Source organism: Maniola jurtina, chromosome 20, assembly GCF_905333055.1.
Source record: "Maniola jurtina chromosome 20, ilManJurt1.1, whole genome shotgun sequence".
Taxonomy (NCBI): domain Eukaryota; kingdom Metazoa; phylum Arthropoda; class Insecta; order Lepidoptera; family Nymphalidae; genus Maniola; species Maniola jurtina.
Window position 1 is genome coordinate 8,203,157 of NC_060048.1, and position 23,772 is coordinate 8,226,928.

The 23,772-nt window shown below is 35.6% G+C and overlaps 1 protein-coding gene across 4 annotated transcripts in view; it reads left to right on the forward strand.

The window, feature by feature from the left end:
- Nucleotides 1–23,772, forward strand: part of LOC123875985 (semaphorin-1A) — a 438,478-nt gene that overhangs the window by 385,619 nt on the left and 29,087 nt on the right. For all 4 annotated transcript variants that reach the window (XR_006798239.1, XR_006798240.1, XR_006798238.1 and 1 more), the window contains exons 3-4: nt 16,043–16,151; nt 22,890–23,085. Coding sequence is in view for 1 of the 4 variants with exons in the window: in XM_045922126.1 (XP_045778082.1) it covers nt 16,043–16,151; nt 22,890–23,085 (305 nt within the window). In the remaining 3 variants the exon portion in view is untranslated. The remainder of the gene's footprint in view (nt 1–16,042; nt 16,152–22,889; nt 23,086–23,772) is intronic.

The window sequence follows — 23,772 nt, forward strand, 5'->3', positions numbered from 1 at the left end:
TTCTGTGTACTGGAGAACTGTAGAAGGTCATACGTTAGAACCATATTTTCTGGTAAGTTCTGGTAACTTCTACCGTTATCCAAATAAATCGAATACATGACAATGGGGTTATGAGAAGGAGAACATCCTGAATGAAAAATCTGATAAAGCTCTTCGCTAAGTTATTATTCAGAACTGCTGTATCCAAGATCTAGCTTGTCTCAATGATTGCCAAACTTCTTAAAGAGACGCTCTCAAAAACTCTAAAAGCCAAGATCATAGACGCGTGAATCCGAGAGAGAAGTCTTCATAACTTAATTCAGATATCCATTTTTACGGTCAATAATTTTGTTATTGAGCTACGAGTATCAAACTAAAGCAATAACAAACAAGATTTCTTGAGAATATAAATAAATCTTTCTACAGCTAATGCATAAAGGAAGATTTATAAAAGAATACTCGAGACATTAAAATATGAAGTCTTACCTAACTTTATTATGATAAAGTTCTTTTATATTTCCACTATGTGCATTTTAAAGTATTGCAGCGAGCCGTATATGATTCTGTGTTGAAACAACTAAATAAACTCCATTCTCCTTAGGTGCATAAGTCTTTACTATAGGACTGCACTAAGAGGATAGACAAATCCATACTACAATATTATTCAGTTTCTCTGTCTGTCTGTCTGTCTGCTATCTATTCATGGCCTATCGATTTAACCCATTTTGACGAATGATACAGAAATATCTTGCATTCTGCGGATGGACTAGACTACTTTTCATTCCGGAAAATCAAAGACTTGCCACGGGATTTCCAAAAACCTTATTCTAGTGAACAAAGTTAAGGTCTATTTCTACTAATATCTATTGCTATAATACTAGTATCTACAAATAGCTACTATTAATAGCAGTTATGCGTAAGTATCTACTATCCAACACACCAGTCTCTCCTTTCACCAAAGGTTGCCTGGTGGAGATTGTTTTAAGCAATAAGGCTGCCTGTGCATACAATATTTTCTTGTTTTGTCATAGTTTTTTCTTGTTTCGTGTGCAATGAAGTCTTCTACCTACTTATCTATATCTACAGTGAGCATCTCGTATACAATAATTCAATTGAGTAGGCATGTATAAAGATCAGAGTAGCTATTTACAGGAAATCCTGCAAAACAAAACGGCAAACGCTCTAAAACGTGGAAAGTACAATAAATTATAAATACCCACGTCTTTGTTTCGCTCCCGAAGAGAATTAACGAAATGAATCGCTTTAGACGCTTTTTACCTTATTGTACCCAAGGGTGGTTTCAGGCTGCGGTAGTTTTGCGCTGATTACAAATGAAAACATCAGATCGAAGGGGGATTTTTGTTGTTAAGATAAAGTCACAATGCTACTCCGCTACGCTAATAATTTATTCTTTCAACGACAATACTGCGTCTCCCCCACTGATTTCTGCTGTCCCGGTAATAGTGATTCCATAAGAATCGTTTATCCTGTTTAAGAAATTCTAATTCTGCAGTGTTTTTTACCTGCTTTTAGTTTTCTGCTCGTAGCTAAATGGTCAGAAATATTTTAACTATTCTTATTATTATTGACAGTTTTTTCTGTTTAAAGGTTTACTTACTAGATTTTACAGTTTAATACAGATACGTACAATTTTCATAACATTCACACTGTGAAATCATTTTAAAGTAAAATCCCATCTAAAAATCCCATACTAGCACATAAAATTATAATAGTAGTAATTAAAATAACAATTTTTATAAAAATTTCTATAGTATTATTTATTTAATAAGAAAAAATGATGGATAGATGTAGAAATTAATAATAACAATTTATAACACTCGTTTTATACATATTTTGGTGGATATGATATTTATATTACAAAGGAGTTGTTAGCTTTTCCTCCATTTTTAAAAGTGGAAGGTAAGACGGTAAATACGGGGTAGGTACTTATATAAGGCAATTTACACACTCTTAAGTTCTTGTGGCAGCAGCAAAAGCTTCTAGTTCCAATCGCTGATTTTATATTCAGTGACTACAGAACGGATATCCCTAGATTTGCGGTTTCCAGATGAAAACATGAGATCCCGTAGTTCAGATAAAGCCTTTATTGTTAGACCACTGCGCTAATTTACCCTTCCAACCACAATATTGTTTCTCCCCAATGCTTCTTGTTTATCTATCAAGATAATCGTATCTATAGGCTTTAGAAATCGGACTTTTACAGAACTTTTTATCTAATCTGTTGGTAACATCTGGTGAACAGTTTTGGTCATTTCTTGATTTCGCGTCAGTGAGACCAAAGACCCAAATGGTCGCAGAACGGTGTTTGGAAGGAGGTTACCAAGACACCAAGTGGCTTCAAATAAGGTGTTGGAAAACGAACCCTAATAACAAAGATAGATAGGGGAATCTTCTGGAGTAAGTCCAGGCTATTAAAGGGCTTTAGATATCAAATTAAAAATGACGATAATCTCGTTTTAATATAATTTATCAGTGATATAATAGAACTAGTATTTATCTTATAATATGTTATAAAAACATGAGTTTGTATAAAGATATGAGTCCAACCATAAGTTTATTTGCAGAGTCACATGTGAGATAATATAATTTTTTCTTTCGTCGACAATACTATCTCCCCTACTGCTTCGTTAAAGCTGTCTGCAGTTTATGCGTTCCTAATCCCTTAACAGGGCTCTCTCCGTCACTCGTTTCATACAATCGTAGTTCCAATTTCATTTGAATATTAAGCAACTAAAGTCCATTAAATTTTGCAGACATATTCTAGAAACTAATATCTGTGTCTGTGGTGTTTTAGATTTTTCTAAAAATATGTAGTTTTAAAATTACAGGGGCTCAAAGATTTGTATGAAAATTTTTAAGACCGCGTAACTTTGAAACCGAATATTTTAACAGAAATCTGGAAAACCACAGACATAGATATTAGTTTCTAGAATATGTCTGCAAAATTTCATGGACTTTGGTTGCTTAGTATTCAAATGAAATTGGAACTACGATTGTATGAAACGAGTGACGGAGAGAGCCCTCTTAAGGCCCGTCTATCCTGTTTAGAAAATTCTTACTTGCATTGTTTCTATCATGAATAATTAAGAGGAATTCAAAAGCGTAATTTTCTAAGTATTGTGTCAATGAAAGGCATGTAAGATGACAACTAACTTTTAAGGCCGATTCACACCTATTGCGTATGCAGCACGTACACGTGACACGTGAGTAGTGACGCGCGTGAATCCGTAGACATAACTGCACGTATTAAATCTACGCGAACGTTCACGCCACACAAGCGGTATGTAAGTATGGGTATTGGTGTTGTAATATATGGTTCCATACATTACAACGTAATGGTACGCGCTACGTCTACGCTTACGCAGCCTGTGTGAACGAGCTGTTATTGCTAAATACCCACAACTGTAAGTAAAGACAACCCGTAAAATCTAATCAAATAAGAACGTTTGAGATCAGGTATATAAAAATCCTGTGGGTAATCTTTAATTTTCCGGAATAAAAATAGCCCATGTCCTTCTCCAGAAACAAGCTATCTTTGTATCCGTCAAAATTGGTTAAATGGGTGGGCCGTGAAATAGTAACGAACAGACAGACACAACTTCATATTTATAATATTATGAGTAGTACCTACCTATAAATTATGTTACAAATCGGTTTAAAGGAACATTGATTATTTACCTAATTTCCAAAAAACTGCGTATCCAGGTAATTCTGCAAGAACGGAGAATTATGTAAAATCGATTTTCCAGTTAATTAATCTATTATGTAATTATCAAGTGTCAAATTGTAACTGTGTGCTACGTAACGTGTAACGCAAACACGGCAGTAATTAACCGATAATACTATTGTTAACAATTAAACTCTCAGATAGTAAAATCAACCCGTATAATGCAATGTAAATCGGTCGGAGCGCAAACAGCAACTGAAGCCTGTCGTTCCACGCCACGTCCTCGCCCTAGCGCCATCTTTTCCGTCTCGATGGAGGGGGCTCTGACGTCACGACCACAGCATAACGACCAACACCAAGCAACACCGAACGTGAGAACGAGTTGTTGCCAACACGGCCATGCTGCATGGTGCCCGCCCCGGGCACCCCACGAGTCGGGATAAAATTACTGCAAAATAAACAACCGTTAACACCTGATTCCCATTACCTACTTGTAAGGATCCTTCCTAACTTCCTAAGGAATATTGCCCATTCATTGTCACTTATCACTTAACAATCATACGACGCTCGCAACTTAACAAGATACCTCCACTATGTACTCGTAAGATCCAGGAATATTGTCCATTCGTTATCACTCATCACAACAACAGCTTTCAATTTAAAGAACAAAACAACCGCATCTAAAGGGACTTTGCCACACTTAGGGGACCAGATTTGTCGTAGTTGAAAACCAACTGCACTTAAAGAGCGTTTCGCTCACTTAAATGCAGCAAGTTGGTCAAGACCACTTGCACTTAAAGAACATTTCGCTCACTTAAGCGTACCAAGTTGGTGAAGACCACTTGAAGATCACTTGCACTTAAAGAACATTTCGCTCACTTAAGTGTACCAAGTTCACCTTCAAGTTCCAAGCATCATAGAAGACCACTTGAAGACCACTTGCACTTAAAGAGCATTTCGCTCACTTAAGCGTACCAAGTTCGCCATCAAGTTCTAAGCATTATAGAAGACCACTTGAAGACTACTTGCACTTAAAGAGCATTTCACTCACTTAAGCGTACCAAGTTCGCCATCAAGTTCTAAGCATTATAGAAGACCACTTGAAGACTACTTGCAGTTAAAGAGCATTTCACTCACTTAAGCGTACCAAGTTCGCCATCAAGGTCAAGTATCGTAGAAGATCACTTGAAGACCACTTGCACTTAAAGAGCATTTCACTCACTTAAGCGTACCAAGTTCGCCTTCAAGTTTAAGCATCGTATTCCAATGTGATATTTTATATTCATGGTACAATATTCCCAATTATCTTTCGAATATTTTATCAAAGTTCAAGCTTCGTATCCCAGTGTGATATCTTATATCCATGGTGCAATATTCCAACTAATTAATCTTCCAAAATTTTATCACGGCTCGCTGTATCAATTATGTTGCTATACATACTTAATTTTAAATAGATTACTCAACATAATACACAAGGTAGCCTTGCCAACACGGTTTTTAATACTCCATGAATATTCTTTAAAGAAGCAATGCATTAGCACTCACGATTAAAATCAGATCATACCTCTTTACTAAATCTCAAAATTCTTTACTAAATTCTGAACACATACTCAATGCCATAGCATCGTGCACCCACACAGTGCTCCGACACTATTCATCCACGTATGCAATCACCACACTATCTTTATCTACCGTGCATCCACGCAAGGGATCACCGGTGCCTAGTTCACCATAATACAAGGTATTTGATCTCATAAGAATCATATTTGATCTCATCCATTTTATTTTAACTATCAAGGCTTTATTATTATAAACGGATCATTTGATTGTAAAGCTGGTGCTATCAAAGTTAACTTTAAATAATTATTATCATACTAAAACTATCACTTTTTAAACTAATCAATATCTTAACTGCAGTTATATTAATGATTTCACTAGTTCACTGCATTATTAATTACGAGGGTTGGTCACCAAATATAATCTTATAACCCACAAACTATTTTAATTCATGAATTACTGTAGTATCAAACAATAATAATAATTGGTATTTCATATTCCATATATGCAAATATTAATTACGCTATCTCAAATAATTATTAGTCTAATTAAAAATGATAAACAGAGAGTCATGGATTATGAGCGACACCGATGCATGCCACTGCCAAAACCAAGACTTTATTTTTAACTCATTCATCTGTCCATTCACGCAGGGAATTCATCTACTGCCACTGTATGCTATCTAATATTTCTATTCGCACAATATACTCTTACTGTCACTCTTTATTATTTTCGGCCTGTCCTGATTATAGCACAGAATTGCAACTGAGAGCATAAAAATGTTGCATTTGTCTACTCTCTTATTGTAATCTTTTAAATGAGAATTTCTCAAGTTAATAATACCCACTTAGCTATCCGGACAAGAATATTTCTTTGTTCAACGCAAATGTGAAGCTTTTACCCAAATTTGTAATATTAGGTATTAACTACCAACATAAATCATAGTTATTTTTTTTAAATATTATTCTAATTTGCATTATTAATGATATACTATGACTTTACAAACTAAATAAAGCTTCATTATCATATTATACACACCACAATCCGTAATTATTATTTGTTTTTGAAGCAGGTACCCAACAAATGCAACAAAACTTTTGAATTGAACAGACTACAGGCAATAGTTCTAACTCTGAAGAGAAATATTACTTTCATCGTTACTAGTCTGTCTGTGTCTATTTTATTAAAATATAATGTACAATCCTTTTACCTTCGTTCTAGTTCAATCTAATCGACTTGTACATGTATACAAAACGGTTCTCTGTTTGGATGGACAAAAAATAGCTAAAATGCTTTCAGAGGTCAATGTGTATACGAGTCTACTACTATTACATTACTTTTCCCGGGGATAAACCAAATCGGATCACTCTGTTACATTCCGTCCAAGCAAGTTATTACTCCCTAGTACCCAATAGGTACATACCTATAACGTAAAAATAAATTCGCTGAACGCAATTGAATCAAAAGGAATGTTAACACATTTTTTTTTTATTACCTTTTTGTAATTCTGCTAAAAACCCTTGTATCAACAAAAAAAATTCAGCTTTATCTTTAAATAGAAACCTTACGTAAAATTATTCATCTTGTATGCCAAAAGTACGCCCTAATATTATAACGATCTAGTCAAACATCATATTGTAATGCATGGTAAATTATTTTGACGATTCAAAAGCATTTGTAAAAGTTTACTTGAATTATTATATCATATTCTATTCTAGTCTAGTCTATTCTATTCTATTGTATATTGAATAGTATATCGAAAAGGGGATGCCTATGTCGATGAGCACGCAGAATATAAAAAATAAAACTAAACTTCATATGTAAATAATCTTTACTGTAATAATTTAAAGTTATTATCTATCTAATTAATTATTTACTTAGGTAGCACTAAGGTAAACCTGTACAGTACTTATTTAAAATTGCAACAAAGGCTCTTTTTTAAATATTTACTGATTTAAATAACCTGTATAGCAATAATAATAGATGAAACAAAAGAAACAATATTTAAACAAAACTAAAAATGGCTAATCCAAAAATGTTACTACAGTGTGCATGAACTATTGAATGAATATACCTCAATAATATGATAATACGATATAAGAAGATTGTAATAACTTTGTTAACCACTTTTTATTTGTAAGTACTTTTTTTTTTAAAGTCTGATTAGTTATAATAGGACATAATTTGAAAACTCCCATAATCTTTATTTATATGTGACCTTTTTATTTTATTTTTATTTAATGACCATATAATTAATTCATAATTTTTGCTATTCATATTTCATATTTCATAAGAATTGTAATATTACCTTTGATTATTTACACATGTTTTACTTTGTAACGCCCCAACGGGGCTTCATGTTGTAATATTATGATATTTTTTTTATTTATGATGTAAGACATGAATGCAAATAAAGAAAGAATAAAGAATTACCTCTATAAAGATACGAAAATTCTAAATATAAGTCACTCGTACGCGCTTCAAACTTGTATTCCTATCAGGAAAATAATAACAGGATATATACACTCCCAATTATGCTTTAAAAGAAGAACAATTACGAAAACTTCCCTAAAAACTAGTATTATAAACGTATGGATGTTATTACTTACCCACACAATTATTCAATGTAGATAATATGAAGTACTAAAATGGATACTTGATATCATGTGCGTAAGTACCTACCATTGTAAATGTAAATAGCTGTAATTCCTGATATCTAAAAGGACTGTTATGCTCTTTATTGATAAATAAATGTTTTTAAACTGAAATCCCTTTACTAACGATTTTGATATGCGCGGACAACTACTTCCGATATCTATAAACGCCTCGTGACATGTATCAAAAATATACACTTTTTAACCCCATATATTATGTAACATTTACTTATAATTAATATAATAACTTATTATTATAATATTAATATTGACATTTAATTAAGAGACATGTTACCATAGAAATTAATTCACTTTTTGGTCTCATCAGGATTATTTGTACGGATTATTCCTGATGAGTATTAAATATTTGTATGCTTATGAAGTAGAATATGAAGGTCGCTACTTAGTTATAATTTTGAACTCAACAACTGATATTCAGCAAATAAATAAATTTCATTTCATTTCAGTATACGAGTTCGGGATTGGTTATCATGATTTATATCTGAGCTAACATTTCACGTGTAAAGTTTGACTAACCTAAGACATTCTTCGATTACTTTTACCACTACCACTATAACATTTTAACTTGTTCGTCACGTATACTACCCACATGTTTAATATTTTTATTATAAAAAACTTCTATGTAAATAACTAGCTCAATCGTCACACGTTTTTAAATTATTATCTTCTAAGGACGTATATTACTGATGCTACTATAATAATTGACCCACTATAATTTAAATAATATTTTGTTCGAAAAAAAAGTTGAGACAAACGTGAATTTAACATTTAGTTCCAAAATAAAATTCGAACAAACTAAAAATTAACCATTTTAAAAACATATTCCCTTGAATTTGGAACTAAAAGACAATTTCGTTTACCGATTACTATTCCCACGAGGACCACTTATGGACTGTACGCAATATTAAATCGTGCCAGACTTTTAGCTGATACCTTCAACTTAATTTAGTAACGAATTATCTCACCTGACTATACAAAAGTTTGAGAATACGATTTAGTAATTTAAACCATATTCACTTAATCTTTAATAATTATTCAAAGTACTCACAGTTTCGGTATCTTTACGAGATACCTTATTACGTTTCCATCGCGGCCGACGGTGTCCTGGCACTTGAAGACCTCTAGGTGGAAAAGTACGTTTGCGTTTCGACCGATTTTTCCTCAAAGCGTAAGTTACTACACACTTCTGATGTTAACAATTAAACTCTCAGATAGTAAAATCAACCCGTATAATGCAATGTAAATCGGTCGGAGCGCAAACAGCAACTGAAGCCTGTCGTTCCACGCCACGTCCTCGCCCTAGCGCCATCTTTTCCGTCTCGATGGAGGGGGCTCTGACGTCACGACCACAGCATAACGACCAACACCAAGCAACACCGAACGTGAGAACGAGTTGTTGCCAACACTATATTTTAACATGTAAATCTCGTTTTAAAAGCAGCATGTTTGATGTTACCATCCGGATTCGATCATCGGGCCTGCCAACCATGTTTATTGATGGAACCAGCTGATTGGCAGGTGTGATATCGTATTTTTACATAACATGAGATTATATTGGCAACAAAAATATATAAATTGGCTTTTTTAATATTTTCTGTTCAAATCCGAATTGGCAAACTTTATTTCTATTATTCTATTCTATTTCTGAAAATTGTCATGACGTCACAAAAGTTTGTCACAAAGTCGTGGAGCTAATAAAATCATAATTATGAAGTTATTTATTTAATGAAGTGAAGCTAATAAAATCATATGAAATTATTTATTTAATCATATGAAGCTATTTACAATAGCTAACATCTCAAAATATGTATTTTACTGAGTTTGAAACATTCAAGGGAATGGTGAACATTAAACATGTACAGTCAAAGGCCGTAAGTCGTGTAGCACCTTAATGATTAGGTGTGTGTAGCGTAGCGTGTTCATAGAAAAAGGTTATAAGTGTGACATGTTTTTGATGCAATTGCTACTCGAATTCTGAGGCCGACCGTACATTCTAATCCTATCTAAACAAGGTTAAAATGGTCGGCTTTGGATAAAATACCTAGGTAGGTATAAGTTCGGGAAAAAGAGGAAAATCACAAAGAACTCCCAAGGGCGACATGAAATTCATTTTAACTTGTACCATCAATCAGAGAACGTTGACTACAAATTGTTCGCAACAAAAAAACATGAACGACTGTCCGAATAATAGATGGCGCTGATTCCAACCCAAGATGGCCGCGGGCTTTTGGCGGGAATCACTGAAGCGCATAATTGATAGAGGACATCGCCTTTGTGCTGTATCTCGGAAGAGGCTCGCTGGTCCCTAATATTACATAATTTATAAATTGTTTCAAGCAACAATCTATATTCTGACCCGTAACAATATATAAATAATTTATTAGTTGAAGTTAGTTTAGAAATTTATAATAGGGATCTCTACATAAATAGATTCGCAGAATACCGTTATGCTGGTGAAATTATTTCCGCATACAATATTGATAATGATAATACTACCTAGAAAGTATTATAATGCGTTTAAAACAAGTAGTCTTAACCTATGCGTAACCGACGCGTACGCGACCGACATCAGCGTACCTACGGTAAACTCAAATCTATAGGTACCGTTAATACTTGTAGCTATGGCGAAGGAGATTCCTGATTTTAATTCACAATTTATTTAGACATTGTATCGCTAGGTATTAGTACCGAATACGACAGGCGAAATGCTGTCTAGTAATCTAATGATTACCCAGTATAATGTGGAAATGCCTAATTATGATAGGCGTACCAGAGAGAATACAACAAAGACTCAAATTGATCGACGCTGATCTACAGAAATCCACTTACGGGATCTCCTCATAATGGGATTATTAGTTACTGTCTGAATGGGTAAATTGGCTCGTCCTAGTTCGTTAACGGAACAAAAAAAACAGTTTGCGCATAAAATATGAATAGGGTCCGGAGCCCCCGAGTTTCTCCCTCTATATTCTTGCCAAATTACAGGCACTTCGATTTCTTTTATAGTACACCCTCAGTAAGGTAATGCATTATTCGTATGTGCCATGTGTATGGATGTAACTACAGGGCAACTTGTAAAGAAATTGGGCGTATAGAGACAGAATTTCCTCGTGTTAAATCGCACAAGGAACTTTCTCAATTGCAGCGAATTAATGTTAGGGAAAATTATGAATCAACGTACGCCTTTTCATATAATAATTCTAAATAAAAATAAATAAAAATCCAAAAATAATTCCGTATGCATATCTTGAAAACCTGAGTGAATAGGCACCTTCTTAGGCAAACGCGTCACGTCTTAGACCACACCATCACTTTCCATCAGGTGTGAGCATCCCACCAGTCAGTACCCATAGGTGCATTGTATACCCATCAGTTAGTGGTTCAGGCAGACAAATGTAACGAAAACATTGCACCTAAATTATCCGCAACAATGTTTTAGTAACTATTGTCAGTATCCCCACCGGATACATAAACCAAAATAATCTGCAACATGAGTAGATATGTAAATATCAACCACAATGCCAAACTAGCACAAAACCACGATTGGACAAAATGTATCTACAAATGACAGTAGCAGTTTACGCGATGATCTTTATACCAATATACATTTTACTGTACACCACTGACCGCAAGGCTTCAGCGCATTAAAACTAATAATAATGCTCTCCTGTGTGTTTAGTAAAATCTCGTACGAAGCAAACTGACCTATTTTCGGTCACGACAGCCGATTTCTATGAAAACTACTTAATATGTATGCAGCAGGTATTATAGTGCACAAACACACTGCACAGGTTTGTGCGCAATCACAGTTACATCACTAATTCACTACCCTTATTGTAAATGCGAAAGTATATTTGTTTGTTGGTTAGTTTGTTGGTTTGTCCTTCAATCACGTCGCAATCGAGCAACGGATCAACCGGATTGGGTAACGTGGATTGACGTGCATGGGCATATTTAAAGACTCGGAGAGTGAATAGGCTACTTTTTATCTCGGAAAATTGAAAAACTCCCACAGGATGTTTAAAAACCATATCCATGCAGAAGGCGCAGGCATCAGCTAGTTATTTATATTTGTCTTACAATGAAACGACAATCTGCCACGTTATCAGGCCTAAACAAGCAGATCCAGAAGAAATTCTTTTTTACCCGACTACGGCAAAGCCGACAGGAAGGGTTATGATTTTAGCAGTCAATGTATGTATGTATGTGTGTATGTTTGTATCCAAATTCTGTGTGTTCCTCTGTAGCGCCTAAACTACTGGTCCAATTTTGATGAATGAGGTGTCGATTGATTCGTTGTAAAGGTCCAGGTGGGCTATAATTATGTTATACGAAAAAAATTTTTTTTTTTTAAATGGGTTTTTTTTGGGTACTTACAACATTAAAATATACGAAGCGGCAGAAAAACAAGAACTGTAACATTTCAGCGTTTATTAAGACGATTGTAGTCGGGTTTTAGTTTTCAACTTTATCTTTCAATAATAATGTTCCAGTCACCAGTTCTATTGCTGTACTAAGCTATTTATGTCTCTCCTGCGACAAAAACGTAGCACATTGGTAGTAAAGTAGTTCCCATCAAATATACTGCAGTTGCGCTTTGATATACAGGGTGGTCAAAAAGTCGTGGATCAAACGAAATAGGGAAATAGAAGAGGTCATTTCCAGCAAAAAATATTTCTACAGCATGGCCTTATTTAAATTGCCCTAAGAGTTATGAATATTTTTGAGATTTTTAACAAAATACCAGATTCTCTTACAATTAGACTAATTTAAAAAAAATTAGATAAAAGATAATAAAACAAACGATGCTGTGTCATTACTAGATAATGTATCAGCACTACAAACCTTCTATTGAGGCTCTGGGTGCCAAATTACAAGAGCAATTAATTTTTTTCCAAAACTTTTAAAGCGTTACCAAAAATTAAATGTCACTTTAAAAGCGCACTGTGAAAAAAAAATGTACTACGAAAAAGTGACCCTGTATCAGAAAAACTTGCTGATTTAATGCCAATTTAAATGAGGTATAACACATTACTCTTTGTTCCGTAATTCTGGTATTATAATCGTTTTTTCATATCAAGGTGCAAATTTCAGTAGATTAGTTTAATTCAAAAAAAAATTGAAGATTATCATACTGCTAGTTTTTTGTACGTTGGAATGCTAGAAACATCACTGTGCTTGTCACACTTAAAATTTGTGAAAAGAATAGAAACTCTTCACTACCACCTCGTGCCAGTACCACCCAGAACTACCCAGAACGCCCGTCTTGCAAGTAGTTCATCTTTTCTAGGAAACAAAAGGATAAAGAAACTATGCCTCTCGTTCACACTAATCATCATTTCTATTTGCATTGTTGGAATAAGGAAGGATGTGAAAGAGAGACATAGTTTTTTTATCCTTTTGTTTCCTAGAAAAGAGGGCGTTCTGGGTAGTTCTGGCACGTGGTGGTAGTGAACAGTTTCTGTTCTTTTCACAAATTTTAAGTGTGACAAGCACAGTGATGTTTCTAGCATTCCAACGTACAAAAAACTAGCAGTTTAACTAGCAGCATGATAATCTTCAAAATTATTTTGAATTAAACTAATCTACTGAAATTTGCACCTTGATATGAAAAAACAATTATAATACCAGAATTACGAAACAAAGAGTAATGTGTTATACCTCATTTAAATTGGCATTCAATCAGCAAGTTTTTCTGATACAGGGTCATTTTTCTGTAGTACATTTTTTTTTCACAGTGCGCTTTTAAAGTGACATTTAATTTTTGGTAACGCTTTAAAAGTTTTGGAAAAAAATTAATTGCTCTTGTAATTTGGCACCCAGAGCCTCAATAGAAGGTTTGTAGTGCTGATACATTATCTAGTAATGACACAGCATCGTTTGTTTTATTATTTTTTATCTCATTTTTTTTAAATTAGTCTAATTGTAAGAGAATCTGGTATTTTGTTAAAAATCTCATAAATATTCATAACTCTTAGGGCAATATAAATAAGGCCATGCTGTAGAAATATTTTTTGCTGGAAATATCCTCCTCTATCTCCCTATTGCGTTTGATCTACGACTTTTTGACCACCCTGTATAATGAAATGCATCGCCCGGATGGTCCACCTGGGACCACAGTGCTGCCAGTAACTTTCGAAAAACTTTTCTGATTAAACCGTGACCACAAACATGCACTGAATAATTAACTGGGAATAATTTATTATTAGATACACACATAAAGTGCTTATTTATCACATGTATATTATACGTTTAATATTCGATGTGTTTGTCTTTTTTTAACCGCCTACCATACTTAATAGATGCGTTAATTGACAAAAACTGATTAAGTACATAGACAATGCAATTTTTCTTAATTTCTCGCATGAAAATAACTATACCAAATTGAATTAACTAGACCGAACCATGGTATAATATTTTTAAAACCGTGTGAATTATTTTTATTAATTCTATACCTTATAAACAACTTTTATTTTAAAAGAAATAATATTTCCATTACTTCAAGACTGTTCAACTGTACTTACGAGGATTAATAATTGTTTTATAAAATTGTTGAAAGCGTTAATTTAATTTACAAATTGACTCCATAATGCAAAGCAATAAAACCATGAAACAACGATTCTAACTTTGGGAATCAAGATTAGGTTCAGTGTAAATAATTCTAAATTCAGACACGGTTTAGTAAAGTCTGAAATACACACAACGCGAGACAACAACTTTGGACACTAGATACGTAGTAAACGCGACAAGTTGGAAACGTGGCTGTTATAAATAACTATAGGATGCCCGCGACTTCGTCCATGTGGAATTAGGTTTTCAAAGATCCCGTGGGAACTGTTTGATTTTCCGGGATAAAAAGTTGCTTATGTCAATTCCTGGACGCAAGCTACCTTGGTACCTTTCATACAAATTGGTCAAGCGGATGGGTCTTTAAGAATCCCGTGGGAGCTCCTTGATTTTCCGGGATAAAAAGTAGCCTATGTCCGTCCCCGGGCTGTAAGCTAACTCTGTACCAAATTTCGTCAGGATCAGTTAAACTGTGGGGCCATGAAAATGTAGCAGACAGACAGACACACTTTCGCTTTTATAATATTAAGTATGGATATGGATTAGACCACGTTATCTGGTCTCATTGACATTTGAAAACTAAAGTTATGCGATAACATGGACACCTTTGAATCCATATCACAAACATTTAGTTATTTTTGGCAAAATTTTTGTATGGATACAGAAGCTTCTTTTTGTTCTCACCTACATTGCTCGCTTTTGATATTTGATATTTTGCATATCTCATCATAATTTTATCTCAAGTTTGCCATCTTGTCCCTTTAGTTCCCAATCGTCTGGTTTGGAGTTTGTCCGTGCGACGAGATAACAGAGTCAGTTATAAGTTATAATACAAGGATTCACATTGCGTATCCCGTGTTAAAGCTGCATTTCTGTCCGATTGACATAACACGCTGTAGTTTGATGAGCTTCATACAATCTTGTATTGCAATTTATGTTACACGTGTACGCGCGCGCTCAGTGTGACATCCTTCCGTGTTCTGTTCTGTTGGTTTCACCGATCTGTTTGTTTCAACCTTTTCTCGTCTGCTAAGCCTCTAAAACATTATGTAGGTGAGACCGGGCATCCAGCGGAATAATTGCCAAAGTTCACGGTAATTTCTTTATGAAATTTCGTCCCCAAATATCTTAATTAAGGGGGTGAGACTTTCGCAATTATGTTACATCGCAGACATGCTCTCAAAATTTAATGAATTGTAACAACTTGCGATAAACTTTCCACGTAATGCATTAGAGTTTTACATAGCCAGGTAAATGGTCAGGCCCCTTAACATGAAAGTTGTGAATATCATTGCTAGAATCGCAGTTGTTGCAATTGACTGAATTTGTGATACATATTCTTGCTACTACAGTAAGCCAATAGGTACAATTACTTACGCTGGACTTGCGAATTTCGGCATTTTAACGCTCATAACAGCAGCGAGGGTCATATTTGGAACTAAACGTTATGAGATTGGTCAATATAGTGTCAACACGAAGACCATTTGATACAGTCTGAATTTTAATTCACGATACGCTTGTTAGGGCGTAAGAGGGCCCGTACCTTGTTACTAATTCGTGTATCTTTTTGTTTCAGAAATGTTGTGTACAACTTGAGTCTAACCGACTTGAACGAGCAGAGAAGGCTTGTGTGGTACTCAACAGAATCTGACATCGACATGTGTGTCGTCAAAGGAAAAGATGAGGTAAGCGATCCTGACTATATTCTTAGCATACTTAAGACATAAAATATTATTACGTATACGCTAAGGTTTGGAATAATCTCCCGCGATCTGTGGTTTCTAACCAATTACAATCCGGGTATCTTTAAAATTATAGTAAATAAATAAATGAATAACAAATAAAATTTGATAAATAAGTGAATGTGATAAATTAATTAATTAAATTAAGTTAATTTCAAATTTAAGAGTGAATAGGCAAATGCGTCCAATCTTAGGGCACATAATATCACTTTCTTTCACAGTTATAACAATTGCGGTTGTCATAATTTGATAACCAGTAATCACAAAATAGCCTTCCTGGTTTTAACATACAAGTTAAGATGACCAGAAGATTTTATATTTGCTCTCGTAGTCGTACCCTCACAGATTATTGGAATGCATTTCCATTGAAGCGGAGCGGAGCGGAGACCAAATTCAATAGACCCATCAAGTTATCGTTAGATGATAAAATTATTACCAAATTATATTACGTCATCTCTCAAGAATCTAATTAGTCGATATTACACGTCTACGCCCGGCTCTGCTTCAGTGGAAACGCACCTTTATTACAGGATCTTCATAACTCTCCAATAAGCGATGCTCTATTAGTTGACCCAAATTCCACACCCCCCAGTTAAACGTAATCGAGCCAGATATTTTAATACAATAGAACAATAACTTTACTCAAACAATACCGACGTTACCTTGCGGCAAATAATTGAATTCGGCCGGGTCCAATATTGTACGTAACACAGAATTCAAAATAGTTATAGAAGTAACGAGCTTGTTGACGAGTAGGTACTATCTAGTGTAAAAGTGTGCGTTATTGTAACAGCAGACGTATTGCATAGCGTTACGATTCAATTTAAATTGCTTTGGATGCTAGAGTTATCTTCTGCAAGATCTCTAGCATAAGAGATTATTTCAAATTGTTTTTGTGCGAGCGTGATTTTGAAACCCGTAGAAAGTATTTGATGTTTCTGTGATAATTTTTCTATACCTCTAGGATGCGAGCTACTTCTGCACTAAATTTTGCTAAGATCGATACCTCGGTTGAGCCGTGAAAAAGTAAGAAAGTGATAGTTTCGCATTTATACTATTAATAATTATGTATGGATTATTGGCATAAAAGTGAGTTGCTAAAAACTCATTCTATCCCGATATAAAAGAACAGATGCCAGTTCTATTATATTATTTAGAATTCTGTGGTAGGTATATACGGCCGGCACTTGCATATGAAACGAGCCCGTGTTGGGAACATCTACCGAATGCCGGCAAATTAAAATACCAATCGAGCGGAAATTCGTTTCTATCTACATTTGAATCCTATTGCTTTTGTTATAGTTAGATCTAATATGGGTCTTTTTTCTTTTGTGCTCTTTGGGGTTTTTATACCAAAATTTCATTTAAGTTTACCCATGGCTGTGCTATTCCGAGCTTATTATTTAGTCTACAAGGACAGATGAGCTTCATTTGCTAATAGACTTGTCTGTTTCAGCGGATTATAGCAAATTAAGCTTTTGGTTCCTTGTATATCATGGACTTCCGCAAAGTAACGTCAACTTCTATACAATATAATATTATGTAGTCTACCTAGTCTAAGTATATCTATTACACTAGACCAGATTTTAGTAAATAAAATGAATGCTATCAATAAGCAACCAGCAATCACAAAAAAAAATTGTAATTCGGTACAAAAAATAACTATCATTTTATATAGCACACCTCTTCCAGTGTACATATCCATTTCAGTGTTACGATGCTTAGACTGATTATTTTCAATCGTAAAGCTAGGTTTTATTATGCTTCCTCTATCCGTCGTCTCACGTTTATCTGCAAGCAGATTGGCTCGGTCATGTCTCGTTCGGGAGTTCATGCCTCAATTGCGACCAGTTGACAATCGCCAGACGTGCTACGACTATGACTGAAGAGTTTAGATGCTAAACTGATTCAGTCTTTCTTTTTAACCCCGGGCCCAAAAAGAGGGCTGTTATAAGTTTGACGTGTGTATCTGTCTGTGGCATCGTAGCTCATAAACTAATGAACCGATTTTAATTTAGTTTTTTTTTTTGTTTGAAAGGTGCCTTGATCGAGAGTGTTCTTAGCTATAATCTAAGAAAATCGGTTCAGCCGTTTGAAAGTTATCAGCTCTTTTGTAGTTACTGTAACCTTCACTTGTCGGGGGTGTTATAAATTTTTAATTTACACTTGTGTTGACTAACTAACAATAACATTTTCTTTAGAACTTGCATGCAAAGTCCCTTCTAAAGTGTTCACACTAGATTTCAACATGGGCTTATTCAAGGGGCGGATTAACAAATTGTTGAAAAACCGGCAATGCATTGGTGATTCTTCTGTTGCTGTAAATGGCTATCATCATCAACCCATGGTCGGTGCACTACTAAGCACTCCTTTTAGAACGTGAAGAGTTTAGGCCATAATTCACCACACTGGCCAAGTGCGGATCGGCGGACTTCACACACCTTGGAGAACTCTCAGATCATGCTGGTTTCCTTCATGTTAAATTGCTTAGAATACTACGGAGCTACGGAGAGTTGGAGGTGCGTGTCCGAAATCGAATCGCCGACCCCTTGAATAGGAGGCCGACGCTTTAACCACTAGGTTATCACCGCTTAGTAGTATGTGGTAGTATCTTAATAGTATAGTAGGTACGTATCACCTGATTAAGCGTGTAGGCAGATATAATCCCTCTTTAGATTAAAGGTACAGTAGATAGAGTAAAGATACAGTAGCCACTCATATCCGTGGTGTATTTGGTCCATAAATCCTTCGCAACGTGTAGGCATTAGCAGTGTAATGGGAATTGCGGGTTGCGTTAATGGCGGCCGACGCTTGCGTTACACACAGCTGACACTCGAGTGTGAAACCCGATACACGATGCTATGTTCCCGTTTGCTTCAATACCTTTACAGTAAATCTTATATCTAACGCATTTCAAACGCTTCCTTTCAAGGAGAGGACTAGGGCACTGGATATACTGACACCTGCTAGTAATTCCTTCGCAAAGCAAAGCAAAGTTTCCGATTTCTGGGTATACCTACACATGATTCATATGGCATATTTATGTACTATGCATTTATTTATTGTATGTGTGTGTGTGTGTGTGTGTTTGTTACTCCTTCACGCAAAAACCACTGGACGGATTTGGCTGAAATTCGAGAAATGGAGATAGATTCGAAATAGAGATTCGATCCTGGATTAGCACATAGGCTACTTTTTATCCTGGAAAATCAAAGAGTTCCCACGGGATTTCGAAAAACCTAAATCCATGCGGACGAAGTCGCGGGCATCAGCTAGTACTTAATATAAAAAATAAGGCCAAATGGGATTACAATTTTGTTTCAGTTCACTTAGAATAATACAGAGGGCATAGATTTCATTTTCAATATCCATTCCTAGTTCCAGTACATTCCATTGATGCTCTTTGGTCAATACGTGTTTACAGAGGGATCTGAACAGACCGCACGCTAGGCTCCAATAGTACTTATCAGCCGGACGTCTTGAGACCTGTGCGGCAATGCTAATGTAATCATGGCCACATGCGCATGGCTTAGTCTGCCAATAGAATACGATGTCGGCAAAGTTTATGGATCTTAGAGTAGGAATAGCTTGTTATTTAATGGTGATTTTCGTTGCCATACAATTTTTTAAATTCAAAGAGACAAATAAATAACAAATGAAATTTCGCTAGAATTAGAGTGAAAAAATCCGCGGATTTGATACATTAAAAAAAAAAACAGAAAACTTTAGCTAATTGGTACTAGGAAGAGCTTATAGAAGAGCAAATTACTTCATGATATTTATACAATTAGATCTAAGATCATCATGATCTACCCATCGTCAGCTCACTACTGAGCGCTAATCTCCTCTCAAAATTATAGGGACTTAGGCCATAGTCAACCACGCTGGCGCAGTTCGGATTGGCCGACTTCACATACCTTTGAGAAAATAATGGACAACTCCCAATTAATTTTAGGCAACTAAATATCATTTGCCCGTCATCATTTCGAATTTAGGATTCCGCTTTCCGATAACCAAAAATAAAAATGACAAACAAATAAACTACATAGATCAACGAAGTTTCTTAAATATTACCAATTGCGATTTCTTTTGATAGTTGATAAAATATCCTGCGTGTCACTTCTTTAACAAGATTTGATGTTAATAAAGACAGATATAGTACAAGTGCATGAACTATTGATGTTCGATACATGTCTACTGCGAGATCCAATCAGACTGCGTCTTACTGTGCTCGAATAGAATTACCGACGAACGTCTAGAGGTGTATGGGAATGCAAATGCAATCATATCCACATCGATTGCTTTTGATACTTGAACATTACTTGAAGGAATAAAATATTTCAGACTTTCTTTATAGTACACTACTTTATAGTATATTACTTTATAGTATACCTAATATTCTAGATCAACTAGTTGGACAGCGAAGAGTCCAAACTGTTGGAGCAGTTGACGTAGCAAATTAGTTCTTTGCTGATGTGAAAATATATGAATACGAGTACTTACGGAGTAAATAAGGATAAGTTTGAAAGTAGCGCCAATGGGGGTAGATGAGGAGTAATATGTTACGGACATATAATGCGAAGGGAAAAAGTCATATCACTAGAAGAATATTAAATATGCATGTGGAAGGAAAAAAGAGAGGACGACCAAAGAAAAAGTGGATGGATTGCCTGAAAGAGGATATGCATATAAAAGGGGTAGATGATATGTTGACAGAAGGGAGTGGAAGAAGAGGACATTTTGTGCCGACCCCACTTAGCGTAGGATAAGGTTAGTAAGAAGAAGAGTACTTACTATCAGATTCCCTGATTACTTTAGCAACAAACAGACTAAATTGTTCGAAATCTATCATATCGTACTATTTGGAGTCCATAACGGATGCTGGCGTCAGCAGTTTCGCCGATGTGGCTTTTGTTGAAATAAACTAACGTTATTTGCCCTGTATCCGCCGTTCACACGTCCTGTCCACTTATATTAGAGTAAAAAGTCAAAATTAAATCTACTAATTTCTGGTGTCTGCTTTGCTGGGTCTCTTTGATTCCACCCCAACCTTGGTAAGGAACACGCGCTACCTAAAAATCAGTACATCCCTTCAACCACACAAGGAAAACCTGTGAAACAATTTTCAAAAAATCTTGAAGATATGACAAAAATAAAGCTTCGCACGAAAAAGTTCGCGTGTAAATTGTTCGCCTTTTACTCATATTTTATACTGTACGAGTTCCTTCAATAAAAATAAAGAAAACGTATCAGATTTCACAGAAGTGTCAGCTTTAACGTGATCGCGAAACCGCCATTAAACGTCCCACATAATCCCTGATATACAGTTATACTATCTATCTTCATGTTGCAAAGCAACGGAATCTATTCGTACCACAGATATACGCTTAACATAGCTGAAAGTGTACACTTGACAGAAAAGTCGTTTCTGCAGTGATGTATGATGGTATCAGCTAAGGTACTATTGCGTATTCTGTGATGGTATAGGTAGGTATACTTAAGTCATCCCCGATCCCTCTTTTGCTGAGTTGCAGCGTCCCAGGCGATGCTCCTTTTGGATGGTTGGAAGTTTTGCCTTCCTCACACCACAGCTGTTGTCTGTGTCACTTACTAAATCTGTCCATTGAGTAGTTAAATATCTAGATCTTTGTTCTTCCAGTTGACCTGACTTTAACGTAAAAGTAGGTATAGCATCTCTATTATTAACGAATCCACCTTGATAATTGGGCAGATATAAAAGTGCATTTAAGAAGAAGTCTTTTGGCACTCGATCAATACAAAAATCTTTTTTAAGCTAAGATTTAGTATATACACTGGTCTAAGATAATAATAAACACGTCACCCTTGTTAAATTCTGTGAAAGTTATTGTTCCACGTCCCATCTCCGCTATGAAATATTGTCAAATAATAATAATACACCGCATCCAGCATGTTCTCTACATATTAAATTATGGAAGGCCTTATGGAGATTATCATGTCAGGCTTGACACCTCTGAGGCAATAATCCTGACAATGAAGACATGTACACTATATTAATTTAGATAATAGATATTAGGATGGCTTGCGACGGTCCGACGGACCGAAGGAACTGAACAATGGCTGTTAGTTTGCTTAACTTGGGATGATATTGGCTTTGGTATATTACTATTCTATCTTGAATTGATTCTATTCTAATCTATAGTATTGGTCCCATGATCGAATCGAATATCGAGCCTTCTATACAATGGAGAGCATTCTAGAATGTTAGAGATAGCACATAATATTACCTATTTTCCTAATATAGACGCAATACCTTCCCCAATTTATTAACTACCCAAAGTACTTTTTGTTGAAATATAAGTACGTGAGTCAAGTTTAGCTAGAACGCATTAGATTACCACACAATAGGTGGACAGACGACATTAAACGAGTCGTATGGAGCCGCTAAATTCAGGCGGCGTAAGACCATGAAGGAAATCTCTACAAGAGACATTTGTCCAGCAATGGAGGAATGTCCAGGAATGTCTTTCGGTTGATGATGATGAGTCTATTTATTATCTTTTAGGGTCTCCCGTTACTAGCGTTGCATAAGTCCAGCCTTTAGAGTTCTTACTAAAAATAAAACTAAGACTAACGTAATTCTTAATTATATTACTGTTCACCTGACAGAAATCCCTCAAATGTCCACATTTTCTTTTTCAGGAGATATGCCAGAACTACATTCGCGTGCTGGTGTCCCTCGCTCCAGGGCGGCTGCTGGTCTGTGGCACCAACAGCTTCAAGCCCTTCTGCAGAGAGTACAGCGTGCAACGAGACTCCTATCACATGGAGAAGGAGAAATCGGGCCAAGCGGTCTGTCCACATGACCCTGAACATAACTCTACGGCTGTATATGCTGGTAAGTAGGACCTACAAAATAACCAAGTTGCTAGTCCTGTTAGTGGACTCAAAGAGCTGACATTATGATACTCTGAAGCTGGGGGACCCCACTTTCTTTATAATAAGGCTATTTATACCGAGAAAAGGATTTTATCAAAGTAGCCTGGCTACGCTGGCTTAAAATCCTCAGAAATGTGTCTACTTACTAAAGATTCGTGATATTATAATAACAATTCATAAGTCATATCCCTTCATTTTGAAAATATAATTTGCAACAAGATATAGAACTTATTATAAGAGTAGCTACGTAGTCCACTTTCTTTTTTCTTGCATTTTCAAGCAGGGAATACATCCATTGGTTCACAACTCCTTGCTGGCCGCTGGAATAACTTGAATTCATAGTATGTAATCCTGAATAACCTGGCCATAACCATCAATATCATTCCCCACCATCATTACAACCATTGCTGGCCTACCACTGAGAACAAAACTCCTCTCAGAATAGGATATAACCAGTATAATATTCTAATCTAAATAACCGTTTAATAAAAGTGTCCTCGAAGGCCGCAATCAACCACATTCAAATGCCAGGACATATGACGCTTCACGGCCAGTATAAAGCCGATTGCGCACGAATAAGCCTCAAATGAATGGGCTAAAAGCGCCGATCCGCCGCTCACCGCGCGATTTACGTTGACACTAAGCG